Here is a 27,638-nt window from a genome sequence, read left to right as displayed (position 1 = left end):
AAAGCATCTTTCAGTTATATTTGCTCACCAGAGCCTTCTGGCATCTCATATACCATCGAGGACAGTGCTTTGATGCACCTAATAGCCAGCCCCGGCCCCCACCCTTTCTTGTTAACAGAACTCTGATTTTGCTTGGGCAGCAATGTTGCCGACCCCAGGCAATGAATCATGATCACTTCTACGCCAATCCTAGCAACGCTGTCCTTTGCTAAGTGCTCACTTTCCTGGTGTCCCTCCCAGCTAGGAGTGGCCGTGACCATGTGATCTGTTGTTGGTCAATGGGCCACAAGGGGAAGTCAGCTTAGAGCATTTGTGTGGTTTTTCTGCCTGATAAAAGGATTTGGGGACGTCTCTGGCTTCCCCCTTTCGTACTTCGTGTGTCATACATGGTGGTATCATCAGGGGCTGTGGCTCTGGACCTTTCAAAGCCTGGCACAAATTCTTCAATGGCCCTCCCACTGAGAGGGGGTATCTATGTAACGCTCTCTTGAACCTGGCAGGCTTGTGTCTGTTTCGACATCAGAGCACACAAGTGACGTCCCACATGCCTTCCACACCTGGAATCTCGTGTGGGGGCCTTGTGCCTCCACGTGACACCCCGATGATCCTGGGCTGGCCATGCTAAGAAGCCCAAGTCACAGAAACAAGTCAACATAGGCGCTCCAACTGAGGGTCTCTCCAGAGCTTTTCCCTGAGTCACCAGACGTTTCAATAAAGAACTCTCTATAAGGTTCCAGCATCCAGCTGTTCAAGTCTTCCCGGCTAAGTCCCCAGAAACTGCGGAGCAAAACTCACCCACCTCCACTGTGCCCTGTGCCTGAATTTCTAGCCCACAGAATCTGTCCTCACTACACAATGGGGGTCTTACAGCCCTCAAGGTTGGGGTGAATCATCATACAGCAGTAGGTCATCAGAACAGACTCCACTCCCAATGCCAAGGGAAAAGCCAAGAGGCTCACAGAGCTGCTGACCTAGAGCCCCACCACCTCCGACCCACCACACCGTGCTGTCGACTTCTTCACACGTGAAATGATTACACACCTTTACCGCTTATGCCACGGACACTCAAAAGCATCCTTGGATGATACACCCTGCCAGCTGCCAGGGCCCCAGCCAACTGGCTCATCTTTCCATTTCTGGCCTTTCCTGCCCTCCACGAACTGCCACCAGAATGATTTTCCTACAACACACCCTGATCCCCGCATTTCCTTGCTTAGCACCTTCAAAGCCCCCCCCCCCCCCCCGCCATCACCCTGCAGCATTTCATAAGCAGCATTTCATAACCATAGAAGCAAAAGAATCATCTGAACGGACTTCCTCAAAATCCAAAGCCTAAGCCACTGCAGGCCCTCTGCACTGGGCATGCAGACGTGTGAAAGGCTCCCCAGGTGATTCTGAGAAGCAGGTCTAGTTAGGAACCACTGAGGCCTTCCCTCACCTTACCTCTCCCTGCTCCTCCAGGCAGAATTTAACACTTCCCCTTCTGTGCTCCCAGAGGACCTTATTGACATTGCTATGATCATGACTTTCTACACATTTCTGTCATCCTCGCCAGATAAAGAGACACCAGAGGGCAAAGGACTCCACCCCACAGAATGCTGTTCGTCCCAGCACTGAACACGCTGTGTGGAAGACAGTAAACACTTGTGTATTTTCCTGAATGCATGAATCAATATAAACAATAAGCCCCTAATGTTTCTGCCTTGGAAAATTTGTCCTCTCTTCCAAACAGCGCAAAGAAAATACAGGTGACCACAAACTAGACAATAACCTGAGGTTTATCATTTACTAGACCCCCTGGCTTAATCCTCCAAGGCCTGAAAACCCAAGGGCCAATTCATTCCCATAACAGCTGAGAAGCTGGAAAAGCCATCTGGGTCTTAAACAGCGCAGTGCACATTTTGAAATCATCCTGATCCCGTGACTTCACCTGCCCCTTGCACACGCCTCTCTGACCGGCTTGTGATTCACACAATCAGTCCTCAACAAACAGCCACTGGGACCTGCTTGCTGGAACAAGTCCAAGCAGCAGGTTTTGCCACAAGAGTGCCTTCCCAAGCAGTCTATTTAGTCGTGTTCTGCAGGATGCCCTCAGTGTGTTCCCCAGCTGCATGAAGGGAGAGCCCCCCTCACTTCCCCAAACCCCCAGGCCCTGGCGTGTGCTCTATCCCACTTTCAAGGCTGTTTCCAGACCCTATTCCCTAACACATCAGGAACAGAACAGTGATGACAGCTAACACTGACTGGAGACATACTGTGCCAGGTACATCCATGTACTTTCTCGATTTATCTTCATAATAAATACCCAGCAGGTAACACTGCTGTTCCTGTCTTAGAGGGAGCTGGGGTTCAGAGTAGTGAAACAGCTCTTCCAAAGTTATACTGCTGGTAATGGCAGAGCTGACATCAGGACCAGAACTCGTGGGCGCCCAGAGCTTGGGTGGCCTCTTTCTGTGTCCACGGCCTCTTGCCTCTCTGAGACATTATTACCCTCCTGGGGCTCCGTCACATGGAAAGCAGGGCAGTAACATTTACCTAAGCCGACACTGAGCACTTTCTGAGTGTCGGCTCCTTTACTCCCCAACACATCTGTGAGCTGAAGATGCTACTCCCCATATCACAGATAAGCTCACGGAGACTGAGGGGAGTCAAGGAATGTGCCCGAGATCACAGCTGGTGGCAGACGAGGAGCTCCATTTCAAAGATGATGCTCTTTCCACCCCACCGTGCAGTCCTCTTCTCCACCCCCAATATGATAGGGTTTGGGATTTTTTTCCCCCTAAATGACAGAAAAGCATCTGACAAAGAAGCCAAGAAAAGCAAAAAACAAAAAAACAAATAGCCCTTGAGGTCTTAAGGCTCCAAAAATAACTATCCAGCCAGCACTTTTCTGTTTAAAAACGCTTTCCAGGGGCACCTGGGTGGCTCAGTTAAGTGTCGACTCTTGATTTTGGCTCAGGTCATGATCTCACAGCTCATGCACGGGTGCAGAGAGCCTGCTTGGGATTCTCTCTCCCTCTGCCCTCCCCATCACACATACTCATGCTCGCTCACTCTCTCTCTCTCTCTCTCTCTCAAAATAAATTTAAAAAAATGCTTTCCAGATGTGTGGTCCTCGTGTTATCTTCACAACAACCTTGAAAGGTTAGTACTAACATTCCCAGTTTGCAGAGCAAGAATTAGAGGCCCAGGTGGGGTAAATGACTTAACCAAAGTCAACCGTTATTAAATGCATGAGGATGAATTGAGAGCATGTCCTGGAGGCACAGCACCTTCCCACTTGGCAGGGGATACTGCCCTTCAGAGACCCTCCTGCTGGGTTAGGAGAAGAGGCAGAAGACCGTAATTGGCGAAGCTGCCTTATCTTAGGGAAGAAGTCCCTTAACGTATCTGGTCATCCAAGGCAAGATCGGAGGGCAAGCGACAGTGGCATCCAACAACTCCTGAAGTCCTCCCCACCACTGAGAAGACATTCTCTTTCCATGATCCACACCTGGAACAAGCTCTGGCCTCACGAAACTCCGCGCTCTTCGGTCTCACCACGACTTCTTGGCCAAAAGGACGGACCCACCCATGAAGAGCATGGGGAACCGTGGAGTGTTCACAGCCAAATTCCCAATCAGGCCCACACGTACGCCAGTCCGCTCCTACACCGGCTACCCACTCCACCAGAGGAGCTGCCATGAACCACCAGGCCCCGCAAGCTAGAGCGTGACTTTCCACATCCACAATCTAGAGACAGGAGGTGCCCCATTCCTCCTGCAGAAACAATATGGTGCCTCTTGTCTTCTTCCCAAAAAAAATAAAAAGCCTAAATAAAGAAACCACAGTATGATGGCAGAAACTTCCATGACTAAACTCTTCATGCTTTTGTTCTGGTCTGGAGAATCACTCACCAGGCACAGACACGTCAGATGCTATACTGAATGCTTTATAAACATTATTCCATTTAATCCTCGTAATAACCCTAGTGATTACATTATCACTCCCAATTTGCAGATAAGGAAACAAAGCATGTGAAGGAACATTGGCAAGATCACCAGCTGGTCAGAAGCAGAGCAGAGATTTGAATCCCACCGCTCACCATCTGCCATAGTCTCTCCCAAGAAGGACCTTCGAGATCAAAGATTATGTGAATCTGTAGACAGGAGCAACCCATCTTTGTCCCTGTTGAACGTGAAAAAAATAAACTGGTGGTTTCTTAGTTTCCCAGTTTCCACCTGGGAATTCCCTGTTCCACCTGGGCCTGAATTTTGGGAAACAACAAATCTGATCAATCTGAATCACAAGCTTAAAGATGTATTTTTTTTTTCAAACATGGCTGTGACCCCATGGTTGATTCAGTATTGAAATTATGTAACTTAGGCAAGAAAGAAGATCATTAAAATGCTGTCATGCAGCATAAGACTTTAAAAGCATCTCATTAATTACATATCATTTACCTTCTGCTGACTTTCTCAAGAAAATTAAAAATCCAAACCCTCCCAATTACATATTGAAGAGAAATCTCCCACTAACTTCTGGGTCTGGCCGCCTCACCCCAGGAAAAGACCGACTTTCCTCTGCTACACCTGAAAGAGCCGAGTTTTATTCTTTACACAGGAAGCTGTGTTTCCTTATGTACATTCAGAAAAAAGCACAGGAAGGTCGCCTACCTCAGAAAAGAACTCATCCATGAAAGCTGTGTTGTCAATGGCAACCTCGACCTCGTCAGCATCATCATCCTGTGTCAGCTGCTTCTGTGAGAGACAAAAAGGAACGGGGTGAGGCTAAAAACACAAGAAACAGCTAACAGAACTTGAAGGCTCACCAGGAGCTACATCTATACTAAACATTATACAGACATAATCTCCTTTAAAACTCAGAACAGCCCTGCAATATATCGGACTCCATCACACTGTATTTAAACCCGAGCTGCACCCTTTACTGACTTCTAGCAGGGGGTGGGGGAAGGGAGGGAGGGATGGGCAAGCTACTAACATCACTGTGCCAGGTTTCTCTATCTGTAAAATGCTGACATGCACTATGTACTTCGGGGGTGGTGAAAGAAATGAGACGAGGAAGTTAAAACACGTTTGCACGGTGCTTGGCATACTGCGATTACTCAATAAATGCTAGGTGTTATTGTTACTGTTGTTGCTAGAGGTGGGGGTGGGGGTCCGTAGTGGTACTGGTGACATTATTATAACTCATTCCTGTTGGAGAACCTAAAACAGAGAGGTTGAACAACTTGGCCAAAGTCACACAGCAAAAATGTAGAGACAGGCAGATTCTAGCCTCTTTTGGATTTGGGCCCCATGTTCCTAATCCCTTCTCCACAACGTTCAAATGTGTGATCCACCCTACCAGACATCTCTATCAGAATAGTTTATAGCCTCGGGGCACCTGGATGGCTCAGTCCGTCAAGCTTCCGACTTCGGCTCAGGTCATGATCTCATGGTTCGTGGGTTCAAGCCCCGCACCGGGGTCTGTGCTCAGACAGCTCAGAGCCTGGAGCCTGCTTCGGATTCTGTGTCTCCCTCTCTCTCTGCCCCTCCCCCACTTGCACTCTCTCCCTCTCAAAAATAAACATTCAAACAAAACAAAACAAAGAGAACAGTTTCTAGCCTCAATTCCGCCAAAGCACTCACTTCCAATCCTCAGGGTAGGAACAAAGGTTTTCCTGTTTTCATTAACCACCTACTGCAAAAAAAAAAAAAAAAACAGTACTGTGTGTCATCCCCTGTCAGAGCTCATGTTTATAAGGAAAAGGAAGCTCTCCCTTCGGCCCCCAGCAACCCCTGGGGACCCCAGCTTTCTTGATCTCATTCCACTTCCTCTACAGAATCACAAAACGGCTATCTAAAGGAAGTGCTTCCATTCCCACCCAGCATCCAGGGCCCGAGCCGTGTCTACACTCTCCCCATCACTGCACCACAAGCTGACCGTTTCTAAGCTCAGAGGGAGAACTGGTTCTTGCCAGTCGAGGTGGGGAGGGGAAAAGCCGCTACACCTGCTTCTTCAGAACCTGCGGTAGACAACAGCCCTCTCAAACACTCATAACCCCACGGGGGATGAAAGCCACCAGGGCCCTCTCCTCTTTACCCGCTACCAACCCCCAACCTTCAACAGATGATGGCATTACTGGGAATTCCCAGTGAAACCTGGGACGCTCCAGGGTGGCTCGTCAGTTAAGCGTCCAACTTACGCTCAGGTCATGATCTCACAGCTCAGGTCATGATCTCACAGCTCGTGAGTTCAAGGCCTGCGTCAGGGGTGCTGACAGCTCAGAGCCTGAAGCCTGCTTCAGATTCTGTGTCTCCCTCTCTCTCTGCCCCTCTCCTGATTGCACTCTGTCTCTCTCTTTCAAAAACAAATAAACAGAAAGAAAGAAAGAAAGAAAGAAAGAAAGAAAGAAAGAAAGAAAGAAAGAAAGAAAAGAAAAGAAAGAAAAGAAAAGAAAGAAAAGAAAAGAAAGAAAAGAAAAGAAAAGAAAAGAAAAGAAAAGAAAAGAAAAGAAAAGAAAAGAAAAGAAAAGAAAAGAAAAGAAAAGAAAAGAAAAATCTGGGACTCTCCAAACATCTGCGGAGTCTGTTCTGACTGGCTCTGCCATCATCTCATTCTCTGGCTTGTCTGGAACCTTCGGCAACCCAAGCTTAACAGTCAGGAGCTTAACTCCTTTTTAACTCCTTCAAAGGAGTTGAACTTGATGGCAGTGCCACAGCGCCCAAACTCATCTTCCTAAAAAGTCATTCCTTCTGTTCTCCTGGGATTAAAAGTCCCAATGCCCAACAGAGCACACAGGGACCATTAAGGTCTGGCCCTGCCCATGTTCCTCTCCTCATGATACACTCTCTAGACCAGGCACTTGGAACTCCCCACTTTTCCTGGACAGACCATCTTTCATGAAGGACTTCTTCCTGAAATGCATTTGCCCAGCCGGAAAAATTTTACTTAGCCTTTAAATTCAATCTTGGGGGCGCCTGGGTGGCTCAGTCAGTTGAGCCTCTGACTTGATTTCGGCTCAGGTCATGATCCCAGGGTTGTGGGATTAAGCTCCGTGTAGGGCTCTGCACTAGGATTCTCATTCTCTCTTTCTCTCTCTCTCTCCCTCTCTCCCTTCCCACCTCTAAAAAATAAAAATAAAAATAAAAATAAAAATAAAAATAATTAAATTCAATCTCAAACCATCTTCTCTGTCGGCCTTCCCTGACACTCCTCATGTAAAATTTAAAACCTTCCTAAGCAGGGCACCTGGGTTGCCCAGTTGTTTGGGTGTCACTTTGGCTCAGGTCATGATCTTGTGGTGGTGGGTTTGAGCCCCACGTCGGGCTCTGTGCTGACAGCTCAGAGCCTGGAGCCTATTTCAGATTCTGTCTCTCTCTCTCTCTTTCTGACCCTCCCCCACTCATGCTCTGTCTCTCTCTCAAAAATAAACCTTTAAAAAATTTAAAAAAAAACAAACTTCTAAGCTCCCGATGCATCTTGTGCAGACCTTCCATAGCATCCAACACAGCCTACTGTTAATTATCCCTTTATTTATCAGTCTTTCCCTACTGGCTATAAACCCTGGAGGGTCAGGGCTGCCTTATCTATTATAACAGATACTCTGAGCATACGTGCCTGCCCAGAAAGCCTTCCTTGGTGTAGATAACCTTCCCAGAATCATGTGGGGAAGGTGAAGGGGGTCAATCGTGAGCCAACCTCCCTGAGGAATTTGAATTGCAAAGCAAACAGAGATCTCTGCCAGTTTCTCAAAGAGTACCTTCACTTCTACTCTTCCTAAGCCTTCCCAACAGGTTCCACAACTGTTCCCAGCACTCTCCCAACAAACTCAAACAGTATTATTCTAATGTTTTTAGAAAATTCATTTCACTGGAATTGGCTTTTCTCACTTGCACTTAAAATTACTTGTACGTGGGGCGCCTGGGTGGCGCAGTCGGTTAAGCGTCCGACTTCAGCCAGGTCACGATCTCGCGGTCCGTGAGTTCGAGCCCCGCGTCAGGCTCTGGGCTGATGGCTCAGAGCCTGGAGCCTGTTTCCGATTCTGTGTCTCCCTCTCTCTCTGCCCCTCCCCCGTTCATGCTCTGTCTCTCTCTGTCCCAAAAATAAATAAAAAACGTTGAAAAAAACAATTAAAAAAAAAATTACTTGTACGTGTCATTCATTCATTCATTCATTCACTCATTCATGCATTCCACATGTACACTGAGCACTCACCATGTGCTAGATATGTAAGAGAAATTTAATCAATTTGAGCTGAATGAAAACCCAGCCCCCACAGGGACTGCAGCCTGGATTCAGCCAGCAGTTTCTAAAGTTGAGATAAAATGCTCCTATCATCACTATCGTCAATACTTGGGCCTCTTAGTAGCCTCCAGAGAGCTCCATCTCCCAGCAAGGATCTCTGTGACCCTCACCGGAAAACAGGAGCCCAGCCCTCCTCTGGGAAGGTGAGCTAACAAGCATTTGTCCCAACTCCTCTCTCCAGAGGTCTTCTAGAGACCCACACTGAAGGGAGATACCATGTGGGTACGTGTGTGTGGGTACACACCCATGTGTGTCAACATGGGATGGAAGGAAGTAGGATGAGTCTGCCATCTTAGGATGGACCAAGGGAAGTTTCTGGAAGCTGGGAACAACTGTGTCCTGGAGCTTGGGAGGCAGGCACCGAGCTCTCTGTCATGACGTAAATTTCTGAGGCCCCCGGAATTTGTACAGGGATCCCCCACATCCAAGACATCACCTTTTGGCTTTGGGCAGGGCAGCCTCATCCACCTCCAGTTGAGAAAAAGTGTGAACTAGGAAAAGAGAAGTCTTTGGTAACCCACAACCTCGGTCTAAAACCTTTGGTTACCAATTACTGGCTGTGAGAATCTCAATCAAGTCTTTTATTGCTCTGAGTTTTTTATCTGTGAATGGTAATAACACCACTCACCTTATGACTTTTACAGGCACGGGAAGACATCACATATGGAAGGTTTCTAGCACAACACTGAGCACATACCAGTGGCTCACAAATGTCAGTTTCCCTATCACCTTGCTGTAAAGATGTGACGGCTAAAAGAGAGACTTCTCTTCTGAGGAAGTCCTCGCACTAAAGGCTACGTCAGTAAGGTCAGCCACAGAGCATGATGATGATCTGGGTTCCGTAAACTGCTCCATCACATACTGGTCACCAAGCCTTACACAACTGGTTTAACATCTCTGAGCCTCAATTTCCCTATCCACAAAATAGATAGAATAGCATCTACCAATGCTTTTGTGAGGACGGAATAGTATTTTAAAGTTCCTTATGCAATGAATAGCACATAGTTACAACTCAATAAAAGGGGCCGTACATAAGATCTAGCCAACTTCTCTATAGCTTTAACCTGGATATAAGTACCTTTAAACAGGAAAGGGGGGAAAAAAAGAAGAAAAACAAAAAAACAAAAACAAACAAACAAAAAAGGTACAGGACTTTTAGAGTTAAATGCAACCTTACAGATTCTACCATCAAATTCTGTCACTGAGAGAGGGGCAAATCAAGGCCCACAGCCAAACAATGAGTTACTGCTGGCCAGGAGTAGAACCCAGGTTTCTTGATTCCCATCTTCCCATGCAGAGTCTTTCCCACTGTGCTGTGCTGTTTCCAAAAATGTAACATCACAACATCAATTACAACAGCACAAGCTTTAGTCCAGTGAGAGAGTCCAAGGAAGTAGCCACCATCATGGGTGATCCGGAGTCATGGGACATTGGAACTTCCAACCAGCTTCTCCAAAAGGGGGTCTAACTGATCCCGGGGAAACCCCCTATCCCTTCTGACACAGCCAGGCTCTCTCAGGCTGAGGCCTCAGGAGTCCCAAGGCCAAGGAAAGCACACAGCGTCCTTTATCTTGGGCCCACATGACTGAGCACAGCTGAGAAAAGAACTTGGGCATCTTTATCAGAGAATCAAGGCGTGTGGTAATAGGAACGTTGCAGTAGCTACATCGGCCGCAGAAGGAACAGTGAGAACCACGAGTTCAGCCGCTCACTTCCTCTCCCCCACCCCCAGCCCCATGATGCCTCTCCCACCAGGAGATGGGACATGGGCCAGCGGGCAGCACTGACACAGAGCCGTGTATCTAGCACCCATCCCTGCCTCTCAAATGTGCCCCACAGTCCCGTGAGGGCTGCCAGGACCATGACCTCCTCTCTGCAGAGTGGGGAGGGTTCAGGGGCCCGGCACGCAGCATGAAGGGGCTTTTGCTGTACTTCCTCTTACTCAGCATTCACTGCCTTTCTCTCAACTGCCTTCTCCATCATTCTCTGTCTATCTGATGTGGGTCCCTTCTGTTAGCTTCTTGAATAAAAGCATTTGCCACCCATAGAGCCCTTACCAGATGCTGGGTGGCCACAACACCCTAGAGGTTATCCAAGGGCTCCCAACCACTGGTTGGCAGAGTCTGGGCTCGAACTTCGCTTGTCTGTCCTAAGCCCTTGTTACCCCCCTGCACCTTCCCAAAGCGGCCCATCCCGAGAGCGACAAGGAGCCAAGGAGAGCAGCAGCCCGGCCCTGCGGAAAGCTGGGCACTTGCCTGCACTAAGCCTGGGCTTTCTCGCCAAGTAAGGAGCTTAGCTTTCCAGTGCAGCTTTGTGGAACCCCAGGACACTTCAGATGAGCCTCAGAAACTGGCCAGGGAAGCCAGGGAGGGGGGAGGCAGGAAGGTGGGCCCTTCCCCACTCTTAAATCTGTGTAGCTTCCCTTCTGTCTGCTTTATACACTGGGGCTGAATGTAACACTTCATTTGAAGAAAGTCCTGTTGTCAACAGAGCAAAGAAAAGAAGAAAAAAGGAAGTAAGCAAGCAAGCAAACCAGCAAGCTTAGCTAACCAAGAAACCACTGCTGTAAACAAATGGATGCCTTCTCAAGAAGAGGGGAAGGGGGGCGCCTGGGTGGCTCAGTTGGTTGAGCGTCCCACTTCAGCTCAGGACATGATCTCGCGGTTGTCAGCTCGAGCCCCGCATCGGGCTCGCTGCTGTCAGCCTGTCAGCAGGGAACCTGCTTTGGATCCTCTGTCCCCCTCTCTCTGCTCCTCGCCCACTTACACTCTCTCAAAAACAAACAAACATTTAAAAAAGAGAGAGAGAGAGAGAAAAATCCCACTGCTCCTTTTCCAGGTACAAACTTTCATTTTCATTTTATTTATTTTATAAAAATAAGTCACGGGGATGAAAGGTGATGATAGGGAAGATGATAGGGAATACAGTCACCAGGGTAATTCCGTCGTGTGGTGACACCGTGGTGAGCGCTGCATAACACAGGCTTGTCAAATCACCGTGTCCTACGCCTGAAACTGGTGTTAACATTGTGTGCCAACTATACTTCCGTTAGAGATTTTAAGACAAACAACCTGCTGCAGTCTAAGTTTAAATCACCGGCAATTCCTCGAGGATCCTACAAATCAGAGCAGCAAGACAGGACGGGACAAAGGAAGGAAAAGGGAGCCATCGCGGATGACGATGACGCCCATTTACTCCTCGGGGGTCCCGGGACAAGACGGAAGGCCCCGGAGCTCTCGGGAACGTTCTGGGGTGAGGGAAAGGCACCAGCAAGCAGTCTGGGCTGCGAAGGGACATCTGGTCCTTAACAGCCGGCAGCGGGGGTATTAAAGGATTGTGGCTGGCGGAGGCGGGGCCCTCGTGGCACAAGCAGGTGAGCACGAGTCTGTGCCCCTCCTCCACATGGGAACAGCTCTCTGCTCGAGGCGCATGCGCCTCTTCATAAACCCAGACTTTATCCCAATGAATTCAAAGAGAGAGCGGCGTGTGCCCTTCCTCCTCCCTGCTGCCCTCTCCCCCACCTGCCTCCCTCTGCAGCGAGGGTCTGCGGATTCCCAGAGACAACAAACACTACGGCTTACGAGGGTTCCAAACACACACGCACACATGCCGGTGACACACTGCCCAACGTCTGGTTTTTCCAGTCCCTCTTCTTCAATTAAAAGAGCCACAGATTCTGAGTAAGCAGCTCTCAACAAGTACTCGGCGTTCTCTGCTCCCCACTTAAAGAGTGTGCCTACCCTTCTCCGACCCCCCCCCACCCCGTCTCCCTCCCACACTGTCCTTTCTCCCTGTGAAACAAGGGGACACTTCCCTTTTCCCAAGCAGGCTCCATGCTCCACACAGAGCTTGATCTCTCACGAATCTGGGATCATGACCTGAGCCAAAATCCAGAGTTGGACACTCAACTGACTGAGCCACCCAGGTGCCCCCATTCTGACTTCTTTTTAACTCAAGAGCTAGTTAGAAAGGCATTTTCAATTTCCAAAGCAGGTAAGGAGGGCTATTATTGTATTGTTAATTTTATTATGCCATCGTCAGGGAACATAGCCTACTGGACTTAATATTCTGTGCAACTGGACACTTCTTTGTATCATTATACACGGTCAGTATTTTTAAATCTTCCACGTGCGTTTGAAGACACTTTGCATTCTGTTCGTTGCATAGAAAAATCATCAAACTTCATCCCCAGGTGCCATGTTAATTCCTACCTGTTTTTGCTTCTCAGGACCTAAGCTAGGTCTGAGAAGGAACAGCAAAAAGGGATGGAAGTTTACCGAAAGAAAAGGAGGAGGGAGGGGTGCCTGTGTGGCTCAGTCGGTTAAGTGTCTGACTTTTGATTTCGGCTCTGGTCGTGACCCCAGGATTGTGGGATTCTCTGTCCCCCTCTCTCTCTCCTTCCCCCTTCCCTCTCTCTCTCTCTCTTTCTCTCTCAAAATAAATAACTTTAAAAAAAAAAGAAAAAAGAAAAACAGGAGGGAAAAAAACAGCCTCTGTGTAGATGTTGTCTATACAGGTGAGGAATCTGAGGTAGGGAGATTAACTCACCCAGAATCACATGGCTAATATGGAACAAAGACAGGATGGAACCATACCTGGTCCAATCCACCGAGTTCGCAGTGCATTCACTTAGAGAGATGGTGGGGTCTCGTAACCAACTGCCATACCCACACATTCTCCTTCCCACTACAAGGTCCAATCCATTCGCTCATTCATTCACCCAACAGTATTTACTGAACAACCAGCATTTATTTGCCACTAGAGATGCAGAGACCAAACTCAGCAGCCCCTGCTCTCCAGGACCTCACTGTCTCCGATGGGAGGCACACAGGTCATTACAACCCCACATGGTGAGTGAGGACAGCACTTAAGACAAGAAGACCGCGTGCCCAACCTCCCTGAATCCAAGGCAGAGCCTGGGGAGGATGGAAGCATATATAATAATGTGTGCAAAGGTGACTCCTTGGGGAAATTTTGAAAGATGAGTGAATTTACCCAAAGGATACCTCCAGGAAGGCCACTGGAATAAGAAGACCACACCTTTTCCCTGCTTTCTCTCTCATCCCAGGAGCCAAAGACATTGGAAGAGTATCTTCTGCTTCCTCCTGGAGAGTTCATTGGGCTTCTGTTCTTTAGTGATAAGACTTCTTACTGGCCCACAATTTCTTTCTGGAACATTGTTCCTCCCCTACTCCAGCTTTCTGGGCTCTTTTCGGACTTCCTCTCCGTCTCAACCCCACCACTCAATACCCCACAGCCTCCAGTTCTCAGGGACGAGGCATGGAGGGACTAATAACCTCTTCTTCTCTACTCGTCTCTACTTCCTTTCAGCCCCTGTGCCCAAGCCCCCTCCCATCACGATCCTTCTAGAAAACACTTCACTATGTATTAGGTAACATCTATTGAGCACTCCACAGGAGCTGAGGATTCTTCTGGGACATGCACTTTATACGTACCATTTAATCTCTACAATCTTCTGGGGACCCTCCCCATTTTACAGCTGAGAAAATTAAGGCATAAAGATGTCAAGCAACCTGCTCAAGATGGGACAGACGGTGTGTGCCGGAGCTGGGAGAGCCCGTGCAGCCAGCTGCTGAGCCCTTGCTGTCTACCACCCCGGAGGGATGCCTCCAACGGCAGCCGCACACCAGCGGCTGCACCGGCCACTGGAAACACACTTCCAAAGCATGAAAACACATGAGCTGAATAAACGGACAAGGTCATGGAAACAAGGAACACCTGAGCAGCAGACACAGGCCAGGGCAGGCTAAGAAAGCAAGACACCTAACTGCAACGTGGTGTCCTGGATGGGACCCCAGATCAGGAAAAGGGCTGTTCATGGGAAAATGAGTGGAATCCAAATCAAGTCTGGAGTTCAGAGAATAGGAACGTGCCAACATCAGGATCGTTAAAGCATCCCTCGGTTGTGACAAACGTACCATCAAAATGGAAGGTGTCAACAAGGGAGGAAACCAGGTGGGGGTGGACAGGAACTCCCTGTGCTGCCTTTGTGGCTTTTCTGTAAGTCTAAAATTCGTCCACAATCAAAAGGATGTGTTCCACTGATCTCCTTTAGGTTGAACTGCATTTACAGCAGCCCTCCCATCCGGCAGGGGGACGTTGCCGTGGAAACGGCCCAATGCCAGAAAGCAGGCTGGCCTGACCGTGGAGATGGTCAGGGCAGGGAGCTGAAGAGGCTGGGTATTAAAGCAGCTGCAGATAAGGTCCCTCAGGGACTACAGAATCTCCAAGTAAGCTCATCTGCAGAACGTCCCCATTTGCTCACTGGACAGTGTGGTTTGCAGCCTTCCCCACCGTGAGCCGGGCCGTGGAAGTGCAGGGGGAACGAGGCCTGCGTGATCTGTGCTCCCTCACACAGCAGACAAGGACGGGGCAGGCGGCTTCTGAAACCCTGGGCCGCTGCTGTCACACATCAACCAAGATAAACAGTTTGTGGAGTGGTAAATGCTGTCAGCTCAAGGTCTGGGGGCTTCCCTGTGGTGGTGACACTGGAACTGAGTGTTGAGAGACTCCTAAGATTTGGGGCACCTGGGTGTCCCAGTTAAGCGTCCAGCTCTTGGTTTCAGCTCAGGTCATGATCTCATGGTTTGTGAGTGCAAGCCCCGTGTCGGGCTCTGTGCTGACAGCATGGATCCTGCTTGGGATTCTCTCTCTCCCTCTCTCTCTGCCCCTCCCCTGCTCACTCACTCTTTCTTTCTCTCAAAAATAAATACATAAATAACCAAACTTTAAAAAATTTTTTTTAAAAAGAGAGAGATGTTATTAGATTTTGCCAGAGGAAAAATGGGGTAGCTAGATTTTCACCATGGCACCCACATCTTCTTTGTCTTTCTGAACGGGGCAATCCTCCATGATGTAGTGGGCTAAGGGTTTAGGAATAGCTAGGAGCCTTGGAATTCAGCCACCCTTGTCCTTGAAGATGGAACCAGTGACCTCTGGCATCATTAGCAAATTCACAGGCTCTTGGAGTAAATGCTGCTCAACTCCACCCCACAGGGAATAGAGAGGGAAGAGTAAGTCCCAATGATGGGCAAGGGATGTGGGAGGGCCAAGCTGTCGATTAGTCAATAATCAGTCGGATAAACATTTACTAGATAACTACCATGCAGAGTTCGGGGCACTGGGGCCCCAGAGGAATACCCTTTCTGCCACTGCATCAGGCCGTGTGCATTGTAGATGGGCAGATGATCAAATAAAGTGCAGGGAGATATAAAAAAAAAAAAAAAAAGCAAGACAGACATGTTTGATCTTGATCCCAACTTTTCCCAGCTAGGGATCTCCACCAAATCTGAGCCTCGATTTCCTTACCTGTGAAATGGGAATAATGTAAAACAGCACCTTGCCTTGCGTGGTTGAAGGGATTAGAGACAACGAATGCAAGGCACCTAACACAGGTCCCATCAAATAGTATGTAGCTGCTCAATAAATGATCAATTTTACTGCAGTTGATGACACGGTGACAACAAGGAATAGAACCATCACTCCCTTTTTTTTTTTTTTTAAGATTTTATTTTTAAGTAATCTCTACACCCAATGTGAGGCTTGAACTCACAACCCCAAGATAAAGAGTCACAAGCTCTACAGACTGAGCCAGCCATGTGCCCCCAAGTTACAATAGTACTTAAGGAGACAAAGAGTCCAACTCTTGAAAAAACAAAGGAAGGTGGTTTCAAGCCTACTCCATGGTGACAAAAACCCCATGAACCTAACAGCAGAAAGGTATTTGCTGCAAAGCGATATACAGCCCTTTATGTGCAGCTGGAATGAGGGAGAATACTCTAGGCTGCAGTTAGGGAGGGTAAGTGGAAAGAATGCGTTTTGGAAGATGGGTAGGAATTTTGACAGTAGGAGAAGGGAGAGAGAGCACCCTGGCTTCTGCCAGGCCCTGGTCTCCCCCCTCACTCACAGGAACAAAAATAAAACTAATCCCCTTCCCTCGTCCAAGCGTTTTCTCTTCTGGCCTCAGCCTGATGAGTCCATAATCCCTGCTCAATCCCCTGTTAACTCATCTCGGCCTGGCCTCCCAGTCTGCTCCAGCTAAATCGCTCTCCCGGGGGTGAATCCTCCCAGGAAGAAATCACAGACCAGTGAGAAATCTTATCACTAAAGTACAGAATCTCAATGAAAAGGGTCTTAAGTTGAATCTCAGTGAAGAGATTCTCAAGTCAGGATGTTAAGATTTGGTTAGGATCCAAAGCACCTGGCACATAGCAGGGGCCAATATCTATGCAGTAAATGAATTGAGCTTTAAGGGGAAGTACAGCCCCATGATTCTGAGGGGTTATACTCTGACCCTTAACATCAGGACCTCTGATCCCACAGAGATCCAGACTGTCAAAAGCAGCAGGAGGCCAAGGAGCCCTTCAGGATGCAGCAAGAGACAAGACAGAACAGAATGAATAAAAAGTTACTCCCGCCTTTTAGAGTCCCAGGTGGTTGATTTCATCCGTGCATCCCTATTAGCACTTGCCTTGGAGGGGCCGGTGTACCCCCAGTTCTTTCTAGTCCTCCGTACACCAACTCCAGGGGGTCCAAGGTTCTTGCCCTCTTTTCCCTACCCTACATCACTGGCTTCTCTGCTATCATTATCTACCTTTAATTTGCGAGTTGTTTCATACATGACCATTTACTCTTTAAGACCAGAACCTTGTGTAGTAATTCTGCATAACATGCTATCCAGCAGGAAGAGGTCAGAAGAGAGGATCAGCACACCCAGCACAGGAAAGTCCCAAAGCACTTATCGTGGTGAAATAGTGGAGCACTCGCCAATGAGACAGTGGCTGAGAAAATCCAGGATCCCTGCCTCTCAGGAGACTCTACGTGCCTTGAAGAGATCGGACTTGATCTTAACAAGACCTGAGCTCAAGCATCACTTCTGGGAAACACCCTGCACCCCCTAGTGTCTTGTCCCCAGAGGCCAGTCGACAGGGTCTTCCCACAGTAGCTTCTAACACAAGGAAGGTATCATCATTTTCCGTTTCTTGTGCGTCTCCCTATCTGACTGTGAACTTCTAAGGTCCAGGAATAGGTGGTAATCACCATTATAACCCGGCACCTAAGGCGGGGCTTGGGCCATAGTAGGTGCTCAATCAATGTTTGCTGAATGAAAAGAGAGCCGGGCAAGAGGTCCCTGGATGGGAATTGTGTGGACTCAGTAGATCCAAAGTTCAGCTAGTGAGAAATCGGCTTGTGAGACGGGCTGGGGGTAGACCCTGTGCATTCCTGGTAAGCCTGTCCTACTCCCTGAAGAAACAGGCTGCTGAGGAGGCCTACCAGGAGGAGCAATGCAAGAGATGAGTCAGGTCTTGTGACCATGGCCTCAGGAAGGTGTGCCCCTTCAGTGTGGATGCTGCTCCCGGCAGGTCAAGTTGGGGGAACGCACATGCACAATGGTGGGTGATTATCTTGGATTATTTCATTCAACCTCCACAATGGCTCTATGGGGAAGGTATGATGACCCACTTTACAGGCACACTCAAGAGCCTCATGGTGCCTAACACAGGTTCACACACAACAAAGCATTTTAGAGAACCATGTATCAGCAAGGTGGATGAGGGCCTGAAATCGGTTTGCCTCTCCACCCTCAGAGAGCTGCTCAAACTCCCCACAAGCTTCCTGCCTCACCCCAGGCTTAAGAGTTCCCAACCTCTCTGGCCACCCCAGTCCGTCCCTGGGCAGCTCTGACTACTGAGAATGCTTTCACGCAGAGAATCCTTATTTTGACCCATCAACTTCACATCTACTCCTGATACCCACACAGAGGAAGGCTAATCTCCTGCACATGACCGCCCTCCCCCAGTTATCACCTCGCCTCCCCCAAAGGTTTAGAAAGATGCCACAGAGGAGATTACACAGGCTGTTCGGTGTGAAACTGGTTTCATGCGGGGTAACCAATGTTTTTTATTGATGAAAATAATCAGAGGGATGGTTATCTTGTTGCAGTGAAGGCATCTCTCACCCAGAGGTGGGGGGGGGGGGGGTGATGGACTAGAAACCAAAACCCATACAAACGTGAACAATGATCCAGGGGAAAACATCAGTATTGCCAAGAGGGGGTTCTGAGATGAACCAAACTTCTTGTTTTACAAAAGAGGAACAGAGAAGCAGAAGGGGTACAAAGGAACACAGCTATTAAGTGGCAAGGCAACAATCAGAACCTTTGAACCTGCAGCCTGGTCCTCTTTGCTGGGCACCACCAGCCATGCCCCTGCTCCAAAACCTGTTATTTCAGAACAGCACCCCACAAGTGCCCAGTCTCCAGTGTGACCTTTCCCTTCCCCAGAGGTAAAGCCCCGCCCGGAGGCTCGGGGAAGCCAGGGGACTTGCTTGGCTTTCCTGGCAAACTGAATTGATGCTCAGAACTCAAGAGTTCTTTGCTATTTGTTGACCGTGGGCTTGAAAGGGGCAGTGGGCTATCTTCCTCTGGAAATGGGTTTCCTAACGCAAGGAAGGGAGTCGCCTGGGCCTGCCGTTCAGTTCCGCACTGTTTTATGATTGCTGGGTGTGTGGCTGATACGGGAAGATCTTCAAAACCACACTCCTCTTTCCTTTCCAGCGAGCCTCAGGGAAGGAGTATAGTGGAGAGCGTCAGGAGCCTGGGTTCCTCTCCGGGCTGTGCCCTGACCGGCCCTGGGAACCGCGACACCCCTCCTACCCAAGCTGAGCTCTACTTGCCTCTTGTATAAAAAATAGGGGCAATAAAATCTGCCCTGTCTGTAAAGGCAATATTATGGAGCTTCAATGACAAAGAGCAGGCAGGAGGCAGGGAGGCTCCCTCCCCGGCTCCTTCCCCAACCCCCTCCCCCCCCATCTGTAGCTGCCCTTTTTCTTCTCTCATTTCTCCATCACCCTCACCTCCTCTGCAGCATTATGACCCAGAGCAGGTGAAAGGAACGCAAAGGTCTTACCCAGGATAAGGGAAGAGAAAGAAAAGCGACTGTAACAGCATCTCAGCAGTGCCTTGAACAAGGCCTGTATTTTTGCCAGAGGAGCTTTTACAGCTATCAGCATATTTACCACCTATTCATCCCACACGTACCCTGCATCATGCAAAGGGGTCTGTGTGCTCTTGCTTTTAGTCCTTACAACCACACACTTCACAGACCTGAAAACTTAAGCTCAGAGGTGGAGGGACAGCCAGTAATCGGTGTAGCCAGGAGGCAACCCCAGTTCTATCCATTCCCAAGCTTCCCAAACTTTCATGTGTTCTTGCATCCCCTGGGGAGATTCGAGAGCAATCAGACTGATTTTGTGGGTGCAGGCAGGGGCTGAAGCCTCGCAATTCTCACAAGCTCCCAAGAAGAGGGACTGCTTTGTGTCTATCAAAGGCTACATTTAAAATTCCATACAGACAGAGCCTGTGTCCCCCAACCCCCAGGGCTGAGCACCGGGCCTGCCCCATAGAATGTACTCGGTAATTATTTGTTATGTGAGTCAATGACTCAAAAACCCAAGCTTTAACCATCCTCTATATCAAGTCCCATTATGTCATTTGATCTCATAGCAAATCTCTAAGGGATGATCATCCCCGTTTGACAGACAAGGAAACACAGGCTCAAAAGACTAAGTAGCTCGGGGTTTTACGGCTTTTGTGCAGTAGGACTGGAGGCCGTCTACCTTCATTCAGATCTTTTGCCCTGACCACAGCTGTCCGGAGGATGAGGGAGAAATTAATAATTATAGACCTCAGGGTGGCGAGGTGCTGGGCCCATCCTGGCACGTGACCAGCTCACAGCTCAGGAGGTCACCCAGGGGCTCTGAGCAGGTCCTGGGGGAGGGGCAGCCGTACTCGGCGCCCCCTCCCCGCCCCCCAAGGGAGACAAGGAGGGTAGGAGGAGGCTGATCCTGGGCATATTGCCAGGTAGCAGGTTGGTAGAGGTGACCCGTGACCTCACAGAGAACTCCTCTGGACTCAAAGAACCCCCACCCGCAGACCCCAGCTCTGAACTGAAACTGTCCAGCTTGGGGGGAGGGGAGGGAGGCATCCAGGGAAATCACAACCTAGGGATGAATCACTGGCACATGACCCCGAAGCGGAGGGGCGGGGAAGGGGCGCGGATGCGGCGGGAGCTCCGGGGGCGCAGGCCTGATGCGGGGGGCCCCCCTCTAGCCCGGATTTGGGGAGCATAGGGAAGGCCCTCTCCCTCGCAGCTGTGCCCCCGGCCCAACAGTTCCCGGGTGCGGCGGGACTCACGGCTTTCAGCTGCTCCAGCCGGTCCTTCATCCTGCTGCCCAGGCGCCCAGAGGCAGGTGAGCGCGTCCCAGGTGAGCGCGTCCCAGGTGAGCGGCCGGAAGTGGCGGGCGGCCGGCCGGCCGGGTCGGGGCGAAGGAGCTGGAGGGGCAGGCGGAGGCGGGCGGCGGCCGCGGGCTAGGAGGAGCGTCCGAGGCCACGGGAGGCTCCGCCGCGCCGCCCCCTGCGGCCCCGCCGGCGCCGCGCTCTCCAAATCCGGCTCCCGGGCCGGCGCCGGCGCGCAGCGCAGATCCGCCCGGCGGGCCCGCCCCTCACCTGCGCCGCGCCCCGCGCTCCTCCTTAAAGGGCCCTCCGCTCGGGCGGCTCCGGCTCCGGCTCCGGCTCCGGCGCGGGGGGGAGGGCGGGGGAGTCCAGGGAAAAGGGCCGGCCCGAGGGAGAACCCCTCCTTTTCCCCCGACGGCCGCTCGCGGCCTCCACCGGGCTGTGTCGGGCCCGGCCGCACACTGTCCCGGGGACCGAGAACGCTGTGCGCCTAGCAGGTGGGAGGGAGAGCCAGGCGTCCCTATCCGCCCCCCCCCACCCCCCGCAACCGAGGAAGGGCGCTCCAAGGGACGGAGCTGGCCGTCCGGGGGACTGCGGGATACCGCTGGGGGCGCGTGTTCTTTCCTGGAGGAAATAACCGGGGGTGCGGCGGGGCGGCGGCGAAGACTCTGGATTTGACGCTGGTCGCAATCGCGACCCCTCCGAGAAATGGAAGCAGTCCAACGTTGGAGGCAGCACCTGCCGCTAATAATCTGTACAACTTTGAGGGTCGCGGTTTCTCTAGGGGACTCCGTTTCCGGAGGGGTCTGGTTCGCACCGCACAGAACCGGGGTGGTAAGATCGAGATGTCAGTGTCACGAACTGTTTGTCAAGCTGAAGCCGTCTTGGTTCCTACGAGGTGTGGACTGCCAGGTGGGATGGGTCTACCGAAAAGGTGGGCGGGGTCTTTGCGCCGCCCCTTCCCTCCCTTTCTTCCCTCTTCCCCGTTCATCTTCCTCCTTGGGAACCACCGACCTATCCAGCAGAGGGCGGCGCTCAGTAAGTGGGAGTGGCAGTCCGAAGACTGAATTCTCAAGTCACGACAAGAATGTGCTCTGTGTATTCAGGTTAAAAGGCTGTAAATATTTTCGTAATTCTAACAGAACTTTGCCCTCCTCTGCGATCTTAGTGCGTGCTCCAGGCTGACTTCATCTCTTCCCATAAAGATACGATCGTAAGCGGTCGGGCTGGATGAACTCATTCTCGTCCCTGATCCTCCTTTGGGCTACACTTCCTTCCACCCCGGACGCTCCCTAGGTGGGTTCCCGACGTTAGTAAAGGAAGGCTTCTGCTCCCCCTGGTGGTCCTAAATGGAAAAGGTGAGTAAATCGCACTCGTATCTCCCCTTCCCTTAACAAATTTTTGTTAGTGCGCATACATTAGCTGGGTCCCCCTCCTCAGGAAAAGAGAGTCTCCTGAGGGAAACAGAGATGCGAACAACTCTTTACATTAAAGTCTGGAAAGAGCCATAGGAGTCTGGTATAAGGATCAAGGATGGCCACACCACCTGCCTGAACACATCCAGGGATGGAACATCCAAGACCTCCTGGTTAAAGAGAATTGTTTTCAAAAAGAAAAAAATCATGACTCTCAGACAACTATAAAGTGAACACACATCAAAGATTTTATTTGACTCATTAATTAAGGAGGGAACGAGTAAAGTGTGAAAAACCTGTTTACAGAAGGACCCAAAAAACAGACACTTACACAGGCCATCAGGAATGCTGAAATGAATATGTTAAATGCAAAACCGACTTCCGGGGGTGGGAGGAGATCAATGGCACCTCAATCAGATTTTGTTTGCATCTCCGTGGAAAAGAACTAATTGCATTACTAGCAGTTTTCTACGATCTACAGAATTGTAAAGTAGTTACAGGACCATAGGAGGCACAGACCATTAATAAAAACAGATAACCCAGTGCTCCTTTGGGCAGCACATATACTAAAATATAGATATACGATATAGAGAAGATTAGCATGGCCCCTGCACAAGGATGACACACAAATTCATGAAGCTTCCATATCCCCCCCCCCCCCGCATTGGGCTCTCTGCTGTCAGCACAGAGCCCACTTCAGATCCTCTCTCCTTCTCTCTCTGCCCTTCCCCCACTTGTGCTCTATCTCTCAAAATAAATAAACATACATAAATAAATGCAGATAATCCAGAAAGGCCTACCACACCATCTGACACCCAGTAATCTTTTTTTTTCCATTTTAACTGTTTCACAATTTTTCCAGACACTCTCAAGAAAGCATCTTTCCTGATTGAACAGTTCCAACTGTTTTAAAAAAAAAAAAAAATTTTTTTTTTTTTTTTTTGCTCTACAAAACAAAAATTTCCCTCCCTATAATTTCCACCACTGTTTATTGTTCCTTGCCTTTGCCCAAACATTAAGAAATGTAATCTGTCCTTCACAAGATGGGCTTTCCATGAAGGGAGAGTTGCTGTGGGGCTGGAGAATGATTGCTGATATATGTAGCCGGGAGGCCCGAGTTGTAGGCAGAGTTTCTGCCACAAAACTTAACACTTAACACCACACAACCTGTTTTCTCATCTGTGAAATATGGAGGTTGATCAAAACTTGTGGTTCCCAACCTTTCCAGGATCAAGAGTATCCTATAGGCTTTGTTTTCACTGATGGATCTCTTGTTTTAAAAGATTTCATGGGGCGCCTGGGTGGCTCAGTCGGTTAAGCGGCCGACTTCGGCTCAGGTCACGATCTCGCAGTGCGTGAGTTCGAGCCCCGCGTCGGGCTCTGTGCTGACAGCTCAGAGCCTGGAGCCTGTTTCAGATTCTGTGTCTCCCTCTCTCTCTGCCCCTCCCCTGTTCATGCTCTGTCTCTCTCTGTCTCAAAAATAAATAAACATTAAAAAAAAAAAAAAAAAAAAATTTAAAAGATTTCATATCCTTCACAAAATATATTTACTGGGGAATCAGAAATTTGGATTCCTCAAACTCAGACGCAGAGAACAGAGTGGTGGTTGCCAGAGGTGGGGGGGTAGGGGGTGGGGAGCAACATGGTGAAGGAGGTCAAAAGATACACACTTCCAGTTATAAGTCCTGGGGGTGTAACGTAGAACATGGTGACTAGAGTTAACAAGAATGTACTATGCATTTGAAAGTCACTAAGATGATAGACTTAAAACTTCTCATCACTGGGCGCCTGGGTGGCTCAGTCGGTTAAGCGGCCGACTTCGGCTCAGGTCATGATCTCGTGGTCCATGAGTTCGAGCCCTGCGTCGGGCTCTGTGCTAACAGCTCAGAGCCTGGAGCCTGTTTCGGATTCTGTGTCTCCCTCTCTCTGACCCTCCCCCATTCATGCTCTCTCTCTCTCAAAAATAAATAAAGGTTAAAAAAAAAATTTTTTTTTTAAAAACTTCTCATCACAAAAAAAAAATTGTAACTATGTGAGGTGATAGATGTTAACTAAACTTACTGTGGTGATCGTTCTTGCTGTCTCTATATATCTCAAGTCATTATGCTGTAACCTTAAACTAATACCATGTCACGTGTTAGTTATATCTCAATAAAACTTGGAAACCAAAAAGAAATTTGATTTCCTATGAGATGATTCCAAGAAAAAATACAATAACCTTTTGGTTAGCCTAGGGAGCCATAACAGAAATGACTGTATCATTTCCCTTAAACTTTTTAAAAATATTGAAAATAGGGCAAAGAGCCCTCTCAACTGCAGGAAGGTACTTAGAGGCATCAAGCTTTCTTTAAAACTTTTGTTAGGCATGAACCCCATTTTGTTTATTTTCTGGTAGCATATTAATATTTGCTCTTCCCTGACAGGCAGAAGTTTGGATTCCACCTGCTAGTTGTATACAAGAAATGAAAAAGTTGGGGCACCTGGGTGGCTCAGTCTGTTAACTGTTGGACTTCGGCTCAGGTCATGATCTCGCACTCTGTGAGTTCGAGCCCCACATCAGGCTCTGTGCTGACAGCTCAGAGCACAGAGCCTGCTTCAGATTCTGTGTCTCCCTCTCTCTCTCCCTTCCCCAACTTGTGCTCTGTCTCTCTCGCTCTCAAAAATCAATAAATGTTGGGGCACCTGGGTGGCTCAGTCGGTTAAGCGGCCGACTTCGGCTCAGGTCATGATTTCGCGGTCCGTGAGTTCGAGCCCCTCGTCGGGCTCTGTGCTGACAGCTCGGAGCCTGGAGCCTGTTTCAGATTCTGTGTCTCCCTCTTGCTGACCCTCCCCCGTTCATGCTCTGTCTCTCTCTGTCTCAAAAATAAATAAACATTAAAAAAAAATTAAAAAAAAATCAATAAATGTTAAAAAATTAAAAAAAAAATGAAATGAAAAAGTCAAGTAACTGGAATATGGTACCTGGGCAAGGGGAGTCCAGGGGCTGGTGAAAAAGACTCTTGATGTTGAGCCCAAGTGGACTCTAGGGTCTCCACATAGGTGTGGATGGGGACTTGAGGTTCCAGGCTTAGTCGGAGCCCCAACTGATGTATTTTTATTCTTCTGCCCCACGGTGGAACTTCGTTTCCCATCTGCTGTGTTTTGGTGTAGCTGTTTCCCCGTTAAACAAACAGAGCCCAAATCCACTCAAGTGTTTGCATTTTGGCTATGTGTAAAACCAGCCGACACTCAGTTTCACCTCTACAGACCAACCAAAGGCTCCTGGCGTTTGGCAACTCCGCTTCCTTCTCTCTCCTCCCTCCGAGCCTACTTCGTTCCCATCGGAGGAAGGGAGTGGGCCTTACCCCTTCTGGACCTCCAGAGCCCACTGCACGACAGGTGACGCCTCTCCATAGGGCAGCTCACGACATGGCAGCTGGTTTCCATCAGAACAGGCAGGCCAGAGGGAGAGATGGAAGCCAAAGCACTTTTGAACCCAATCTCAGCTGTGACATCATTTAGGCTGTATCTGTTCATTGGAAGTTACTCACTGGGTGCAGCCCACGCTCACGGTGAGGGGAATGACACGGTAGGATGAAGACTGGCAGTCCTCTCAATGGCTGCCTAGTACATAGTTCAAATCCCAAATCAATGCCAGAGTTAGGCTGCGTCACTTTCTCAGAGCTCTCTTCTCCCCCATGCTCGTCCGGGACACTGCTGGTACATTCTCCAGGCCTCAGAGTAAAAGTTTCCCCCTCCAGGATGGAGTTAGGTGTCCCTCAAACATGCCTCTGGTGACACCCTGTGCTTTATCGTAGCCCCTACCACGCTATGAATTACCTGGCCACTGGTCTGCCTCGCATGCCTTCTGTAAGCTCTGAGGACAGCAGCCTTGTCTTTTGTCTTCACTGATGTGGACCCAGACCCAGGCACAGGGCCACAAATGTATCAGGCGTTCGGTTAAGGTTTACCAAATTTAGTAAGCGAATCTTCTTATAATGTGCCTCCATTACGTCTTTCTTCTGATGGAAACTCATCAGTAGCTTCTCATTACAACGAGTAGGGAGTACAGACTCTTCTTGGAATGGTATTCAGGCCTTTGCCCAATCTGGCCCTGGGCCCCATGCCCTCCATGACACGCACAGCCCCTCATTAACCTCACCCAATGCCCACCTCCTCTCTGAACCAGATGCACCAAGGATTTCCCACCTACCTCTGCCTAATAGGCCCTTAATCCTTTTCACGTCTAACAGATCCGTGCTCCTCCTTCAAAACCCAAACCTCACGTGGCCCCTTGGCCCCTCTGCCCGCCTCTGCACAACTTGTTCAGACTTCTTTTTAAAGCACACCCTGGCTCTGTTGTTAAGCGTCTGACTTTGGCTCAGGTCATGATCTTGTGGTTTGTGAGTTCAAGCCCCACAACAGGTTCTGCACTGGCAGTCTGGAGCCTGCTTGTGATTCTCTCTCTCTCTCTCTCTCTCTCTCTCTCTCTCTCTCTCCCCCACCCCCCGTCTCTCTCTCTCTCTCTGCCCTTCCCCCACTCACACATGCACACTCTCTCTCAAATAAACTTAAATAAATAAAGCAATAAAGCACGTCCTGTCTTGTCTTGTACCTAGCTGCTTATCCATCTGTGTCCCTGGCTAGCCCATGAGTTTAAGAGCAACAAATCAATGTTATTCACCCCCCAGGGCTACTACGAAGTAGGTAGAATGCAAATATTTGGAGAACAAACCAAAGAATAGTTGGCTACTAACACACAGGCTCCCTGGGGATCCCCCTCTCTTCTCTCTGAGGAAGAAGGAAGATGCTTCCTGAATCCTACCTCTTAAAAGTCCAACCGCAACTCCACGTGTTCTGGAGAATGAGTTCTGTGTCACTGAATTGAGGGTTTAAAATAACATGGTTTTTTTATTTCACAAAGATGTCGTCTAGCACATCGTTCAGATGTTTTCCTAGCACGAACCTCCCTGTGCCATACACCTATGCCTCTAATTTGACAATATAAACTATCTGAACCTTATAAACTTGCTTTCCTGTTTATACGAAGTCTTCAATCCCCGGAGCCCTAAAGCCCAAAGTGCTACTAAGAAGAGGTTGGTGAAAGACGCCTCCTCCACAGAGGCCTGCTGTTACTTTGAGCTGCAGAAGGCCCGTTTGGGGGCACCTGGGTGGCTCAGTCGGTTAAGCAGCCGACTCTGGCTCAGGTCATGATCTCACGGCTCGTGAGTTCGAGCCCCGCGTTGAGCCCCATGTTGGGCTCTGTGCTGATGGCTTGGAGCCTGGCGCCCGCTTCAGATTCTGTGTCTCCTTTTCTCCCTGCCCCTCCCCTGCTCGCACTCTGTCTCTCTCTCTCTCTCTCTGTGTCTCAAAAATAAATAAACGTTAAAATAAATAAATAATAAAGTAAAATGTTTACAACTAAAATAAATAAATAAATAAGCCATCTAGCATGTTTCTCCATTCGGATGTTATTTTTTTTTTAAGCAGGCTCCATGCTATACCGACTGAGCCAGCCAGGTGCCCCTCCATTTGGATATTAGACTAACCATGCTGTATCTTTCATCGTACTTTTAGAGTTTTTCTCCACCCCACCCCCAAGATCTCACAATAATTCAGGGTAGTAGAGTAGGTATTATTCCCCTCGTTTATTATGAAATTAAGTACAGAAAAATGAAGGGATCTCCCCCAAACTCCCATAG

The 27,638-nt window shown here is 49.3% G+C and overlaps 1 protein-coding gene, 1 long non-coding RNA gene and 1 other non-coding gene across 10 annotated transcripts in view; 2 read left to right on the top strand and 1 right to left on the bottom strand.

Moving 5' to 3' along the window:
• The window catches only part of STX3 (syntaxin 3), a 43,349-nt gene extending 22,654 nt beyond the window's left edge, over positions 1-20,695 (bottom strand). For 4 of the 8 annotated variants that reach the window (XM_058689109.1, XM_058689106.1, XM_058689113.1 and 1 more), the window contains exons 1-2: positions 20,504-20,683; positions 4,656-4,739 (exon numbers count right to left, since the gene is read on the bottom strand). In XM_058689109.1, coding sequence (XP_058545092.1) covers positions 4,656-4,739; positions 20,504-20,533 — 114 coding nt within the window. In that variant the 5' untranslated portion in view covers positions 20,534-20,683. Of the gene's footprint in view, positions 1-4,084; positions 4,175-4,655; positions 4,740-20,503 lie in introns of those variants that run through there. The other 4 variants (XM_058689112.1, XM_058689107.1, XM_058689105.1 and 1 more) reach the window with 4 other exon arrangements.
• A 213-nt stretch (positions 20,696-20,908) lies between these two features.
• On the top strand, positions 20,909-24,616 carry LOC131487923 (uncharacterized). Its single transcript, XR_009250006.1, has 3 exons — positions 20,909-21,454; positions 21,711-21,900; positions 24,381-24,616. It is a non-coding gene; the product is annotated as an uncharacterized LOC131487923 (long non-coding RNA).
• On the top strand, positions 22,500-22,610 carry LOC131488920 (U6 spliceosomal RNA). Its single transcript, XR_009250306.1, has one exon. It is a non-coding gene; the product is annotated as a U6 spliceosomal RNA (small nuclear RNA).
• Positions 24,617-27,638: the final 3,022 nt, after the last annotated feature.

The sequence above is a fragment of the Neofelis nebulosa genome, chromosome 10 (genome assembly GCF_028018385.1).
Source record: "Neofelis nebulosa isolate mNeoNeb1 chromosome 10, mNeoNeb1.pri, whole genome shotgun sequence".
NCBI lineage: Eukaryota > Metazoa > Chordata > Mammalia > Carnivora > Felidae > Neofelis > Neofelis nebulosa.
Note: the sequence above shows the minus strand (reverse complement) of the source record. Positions and strands in the feature narration are given on the sequence as shown.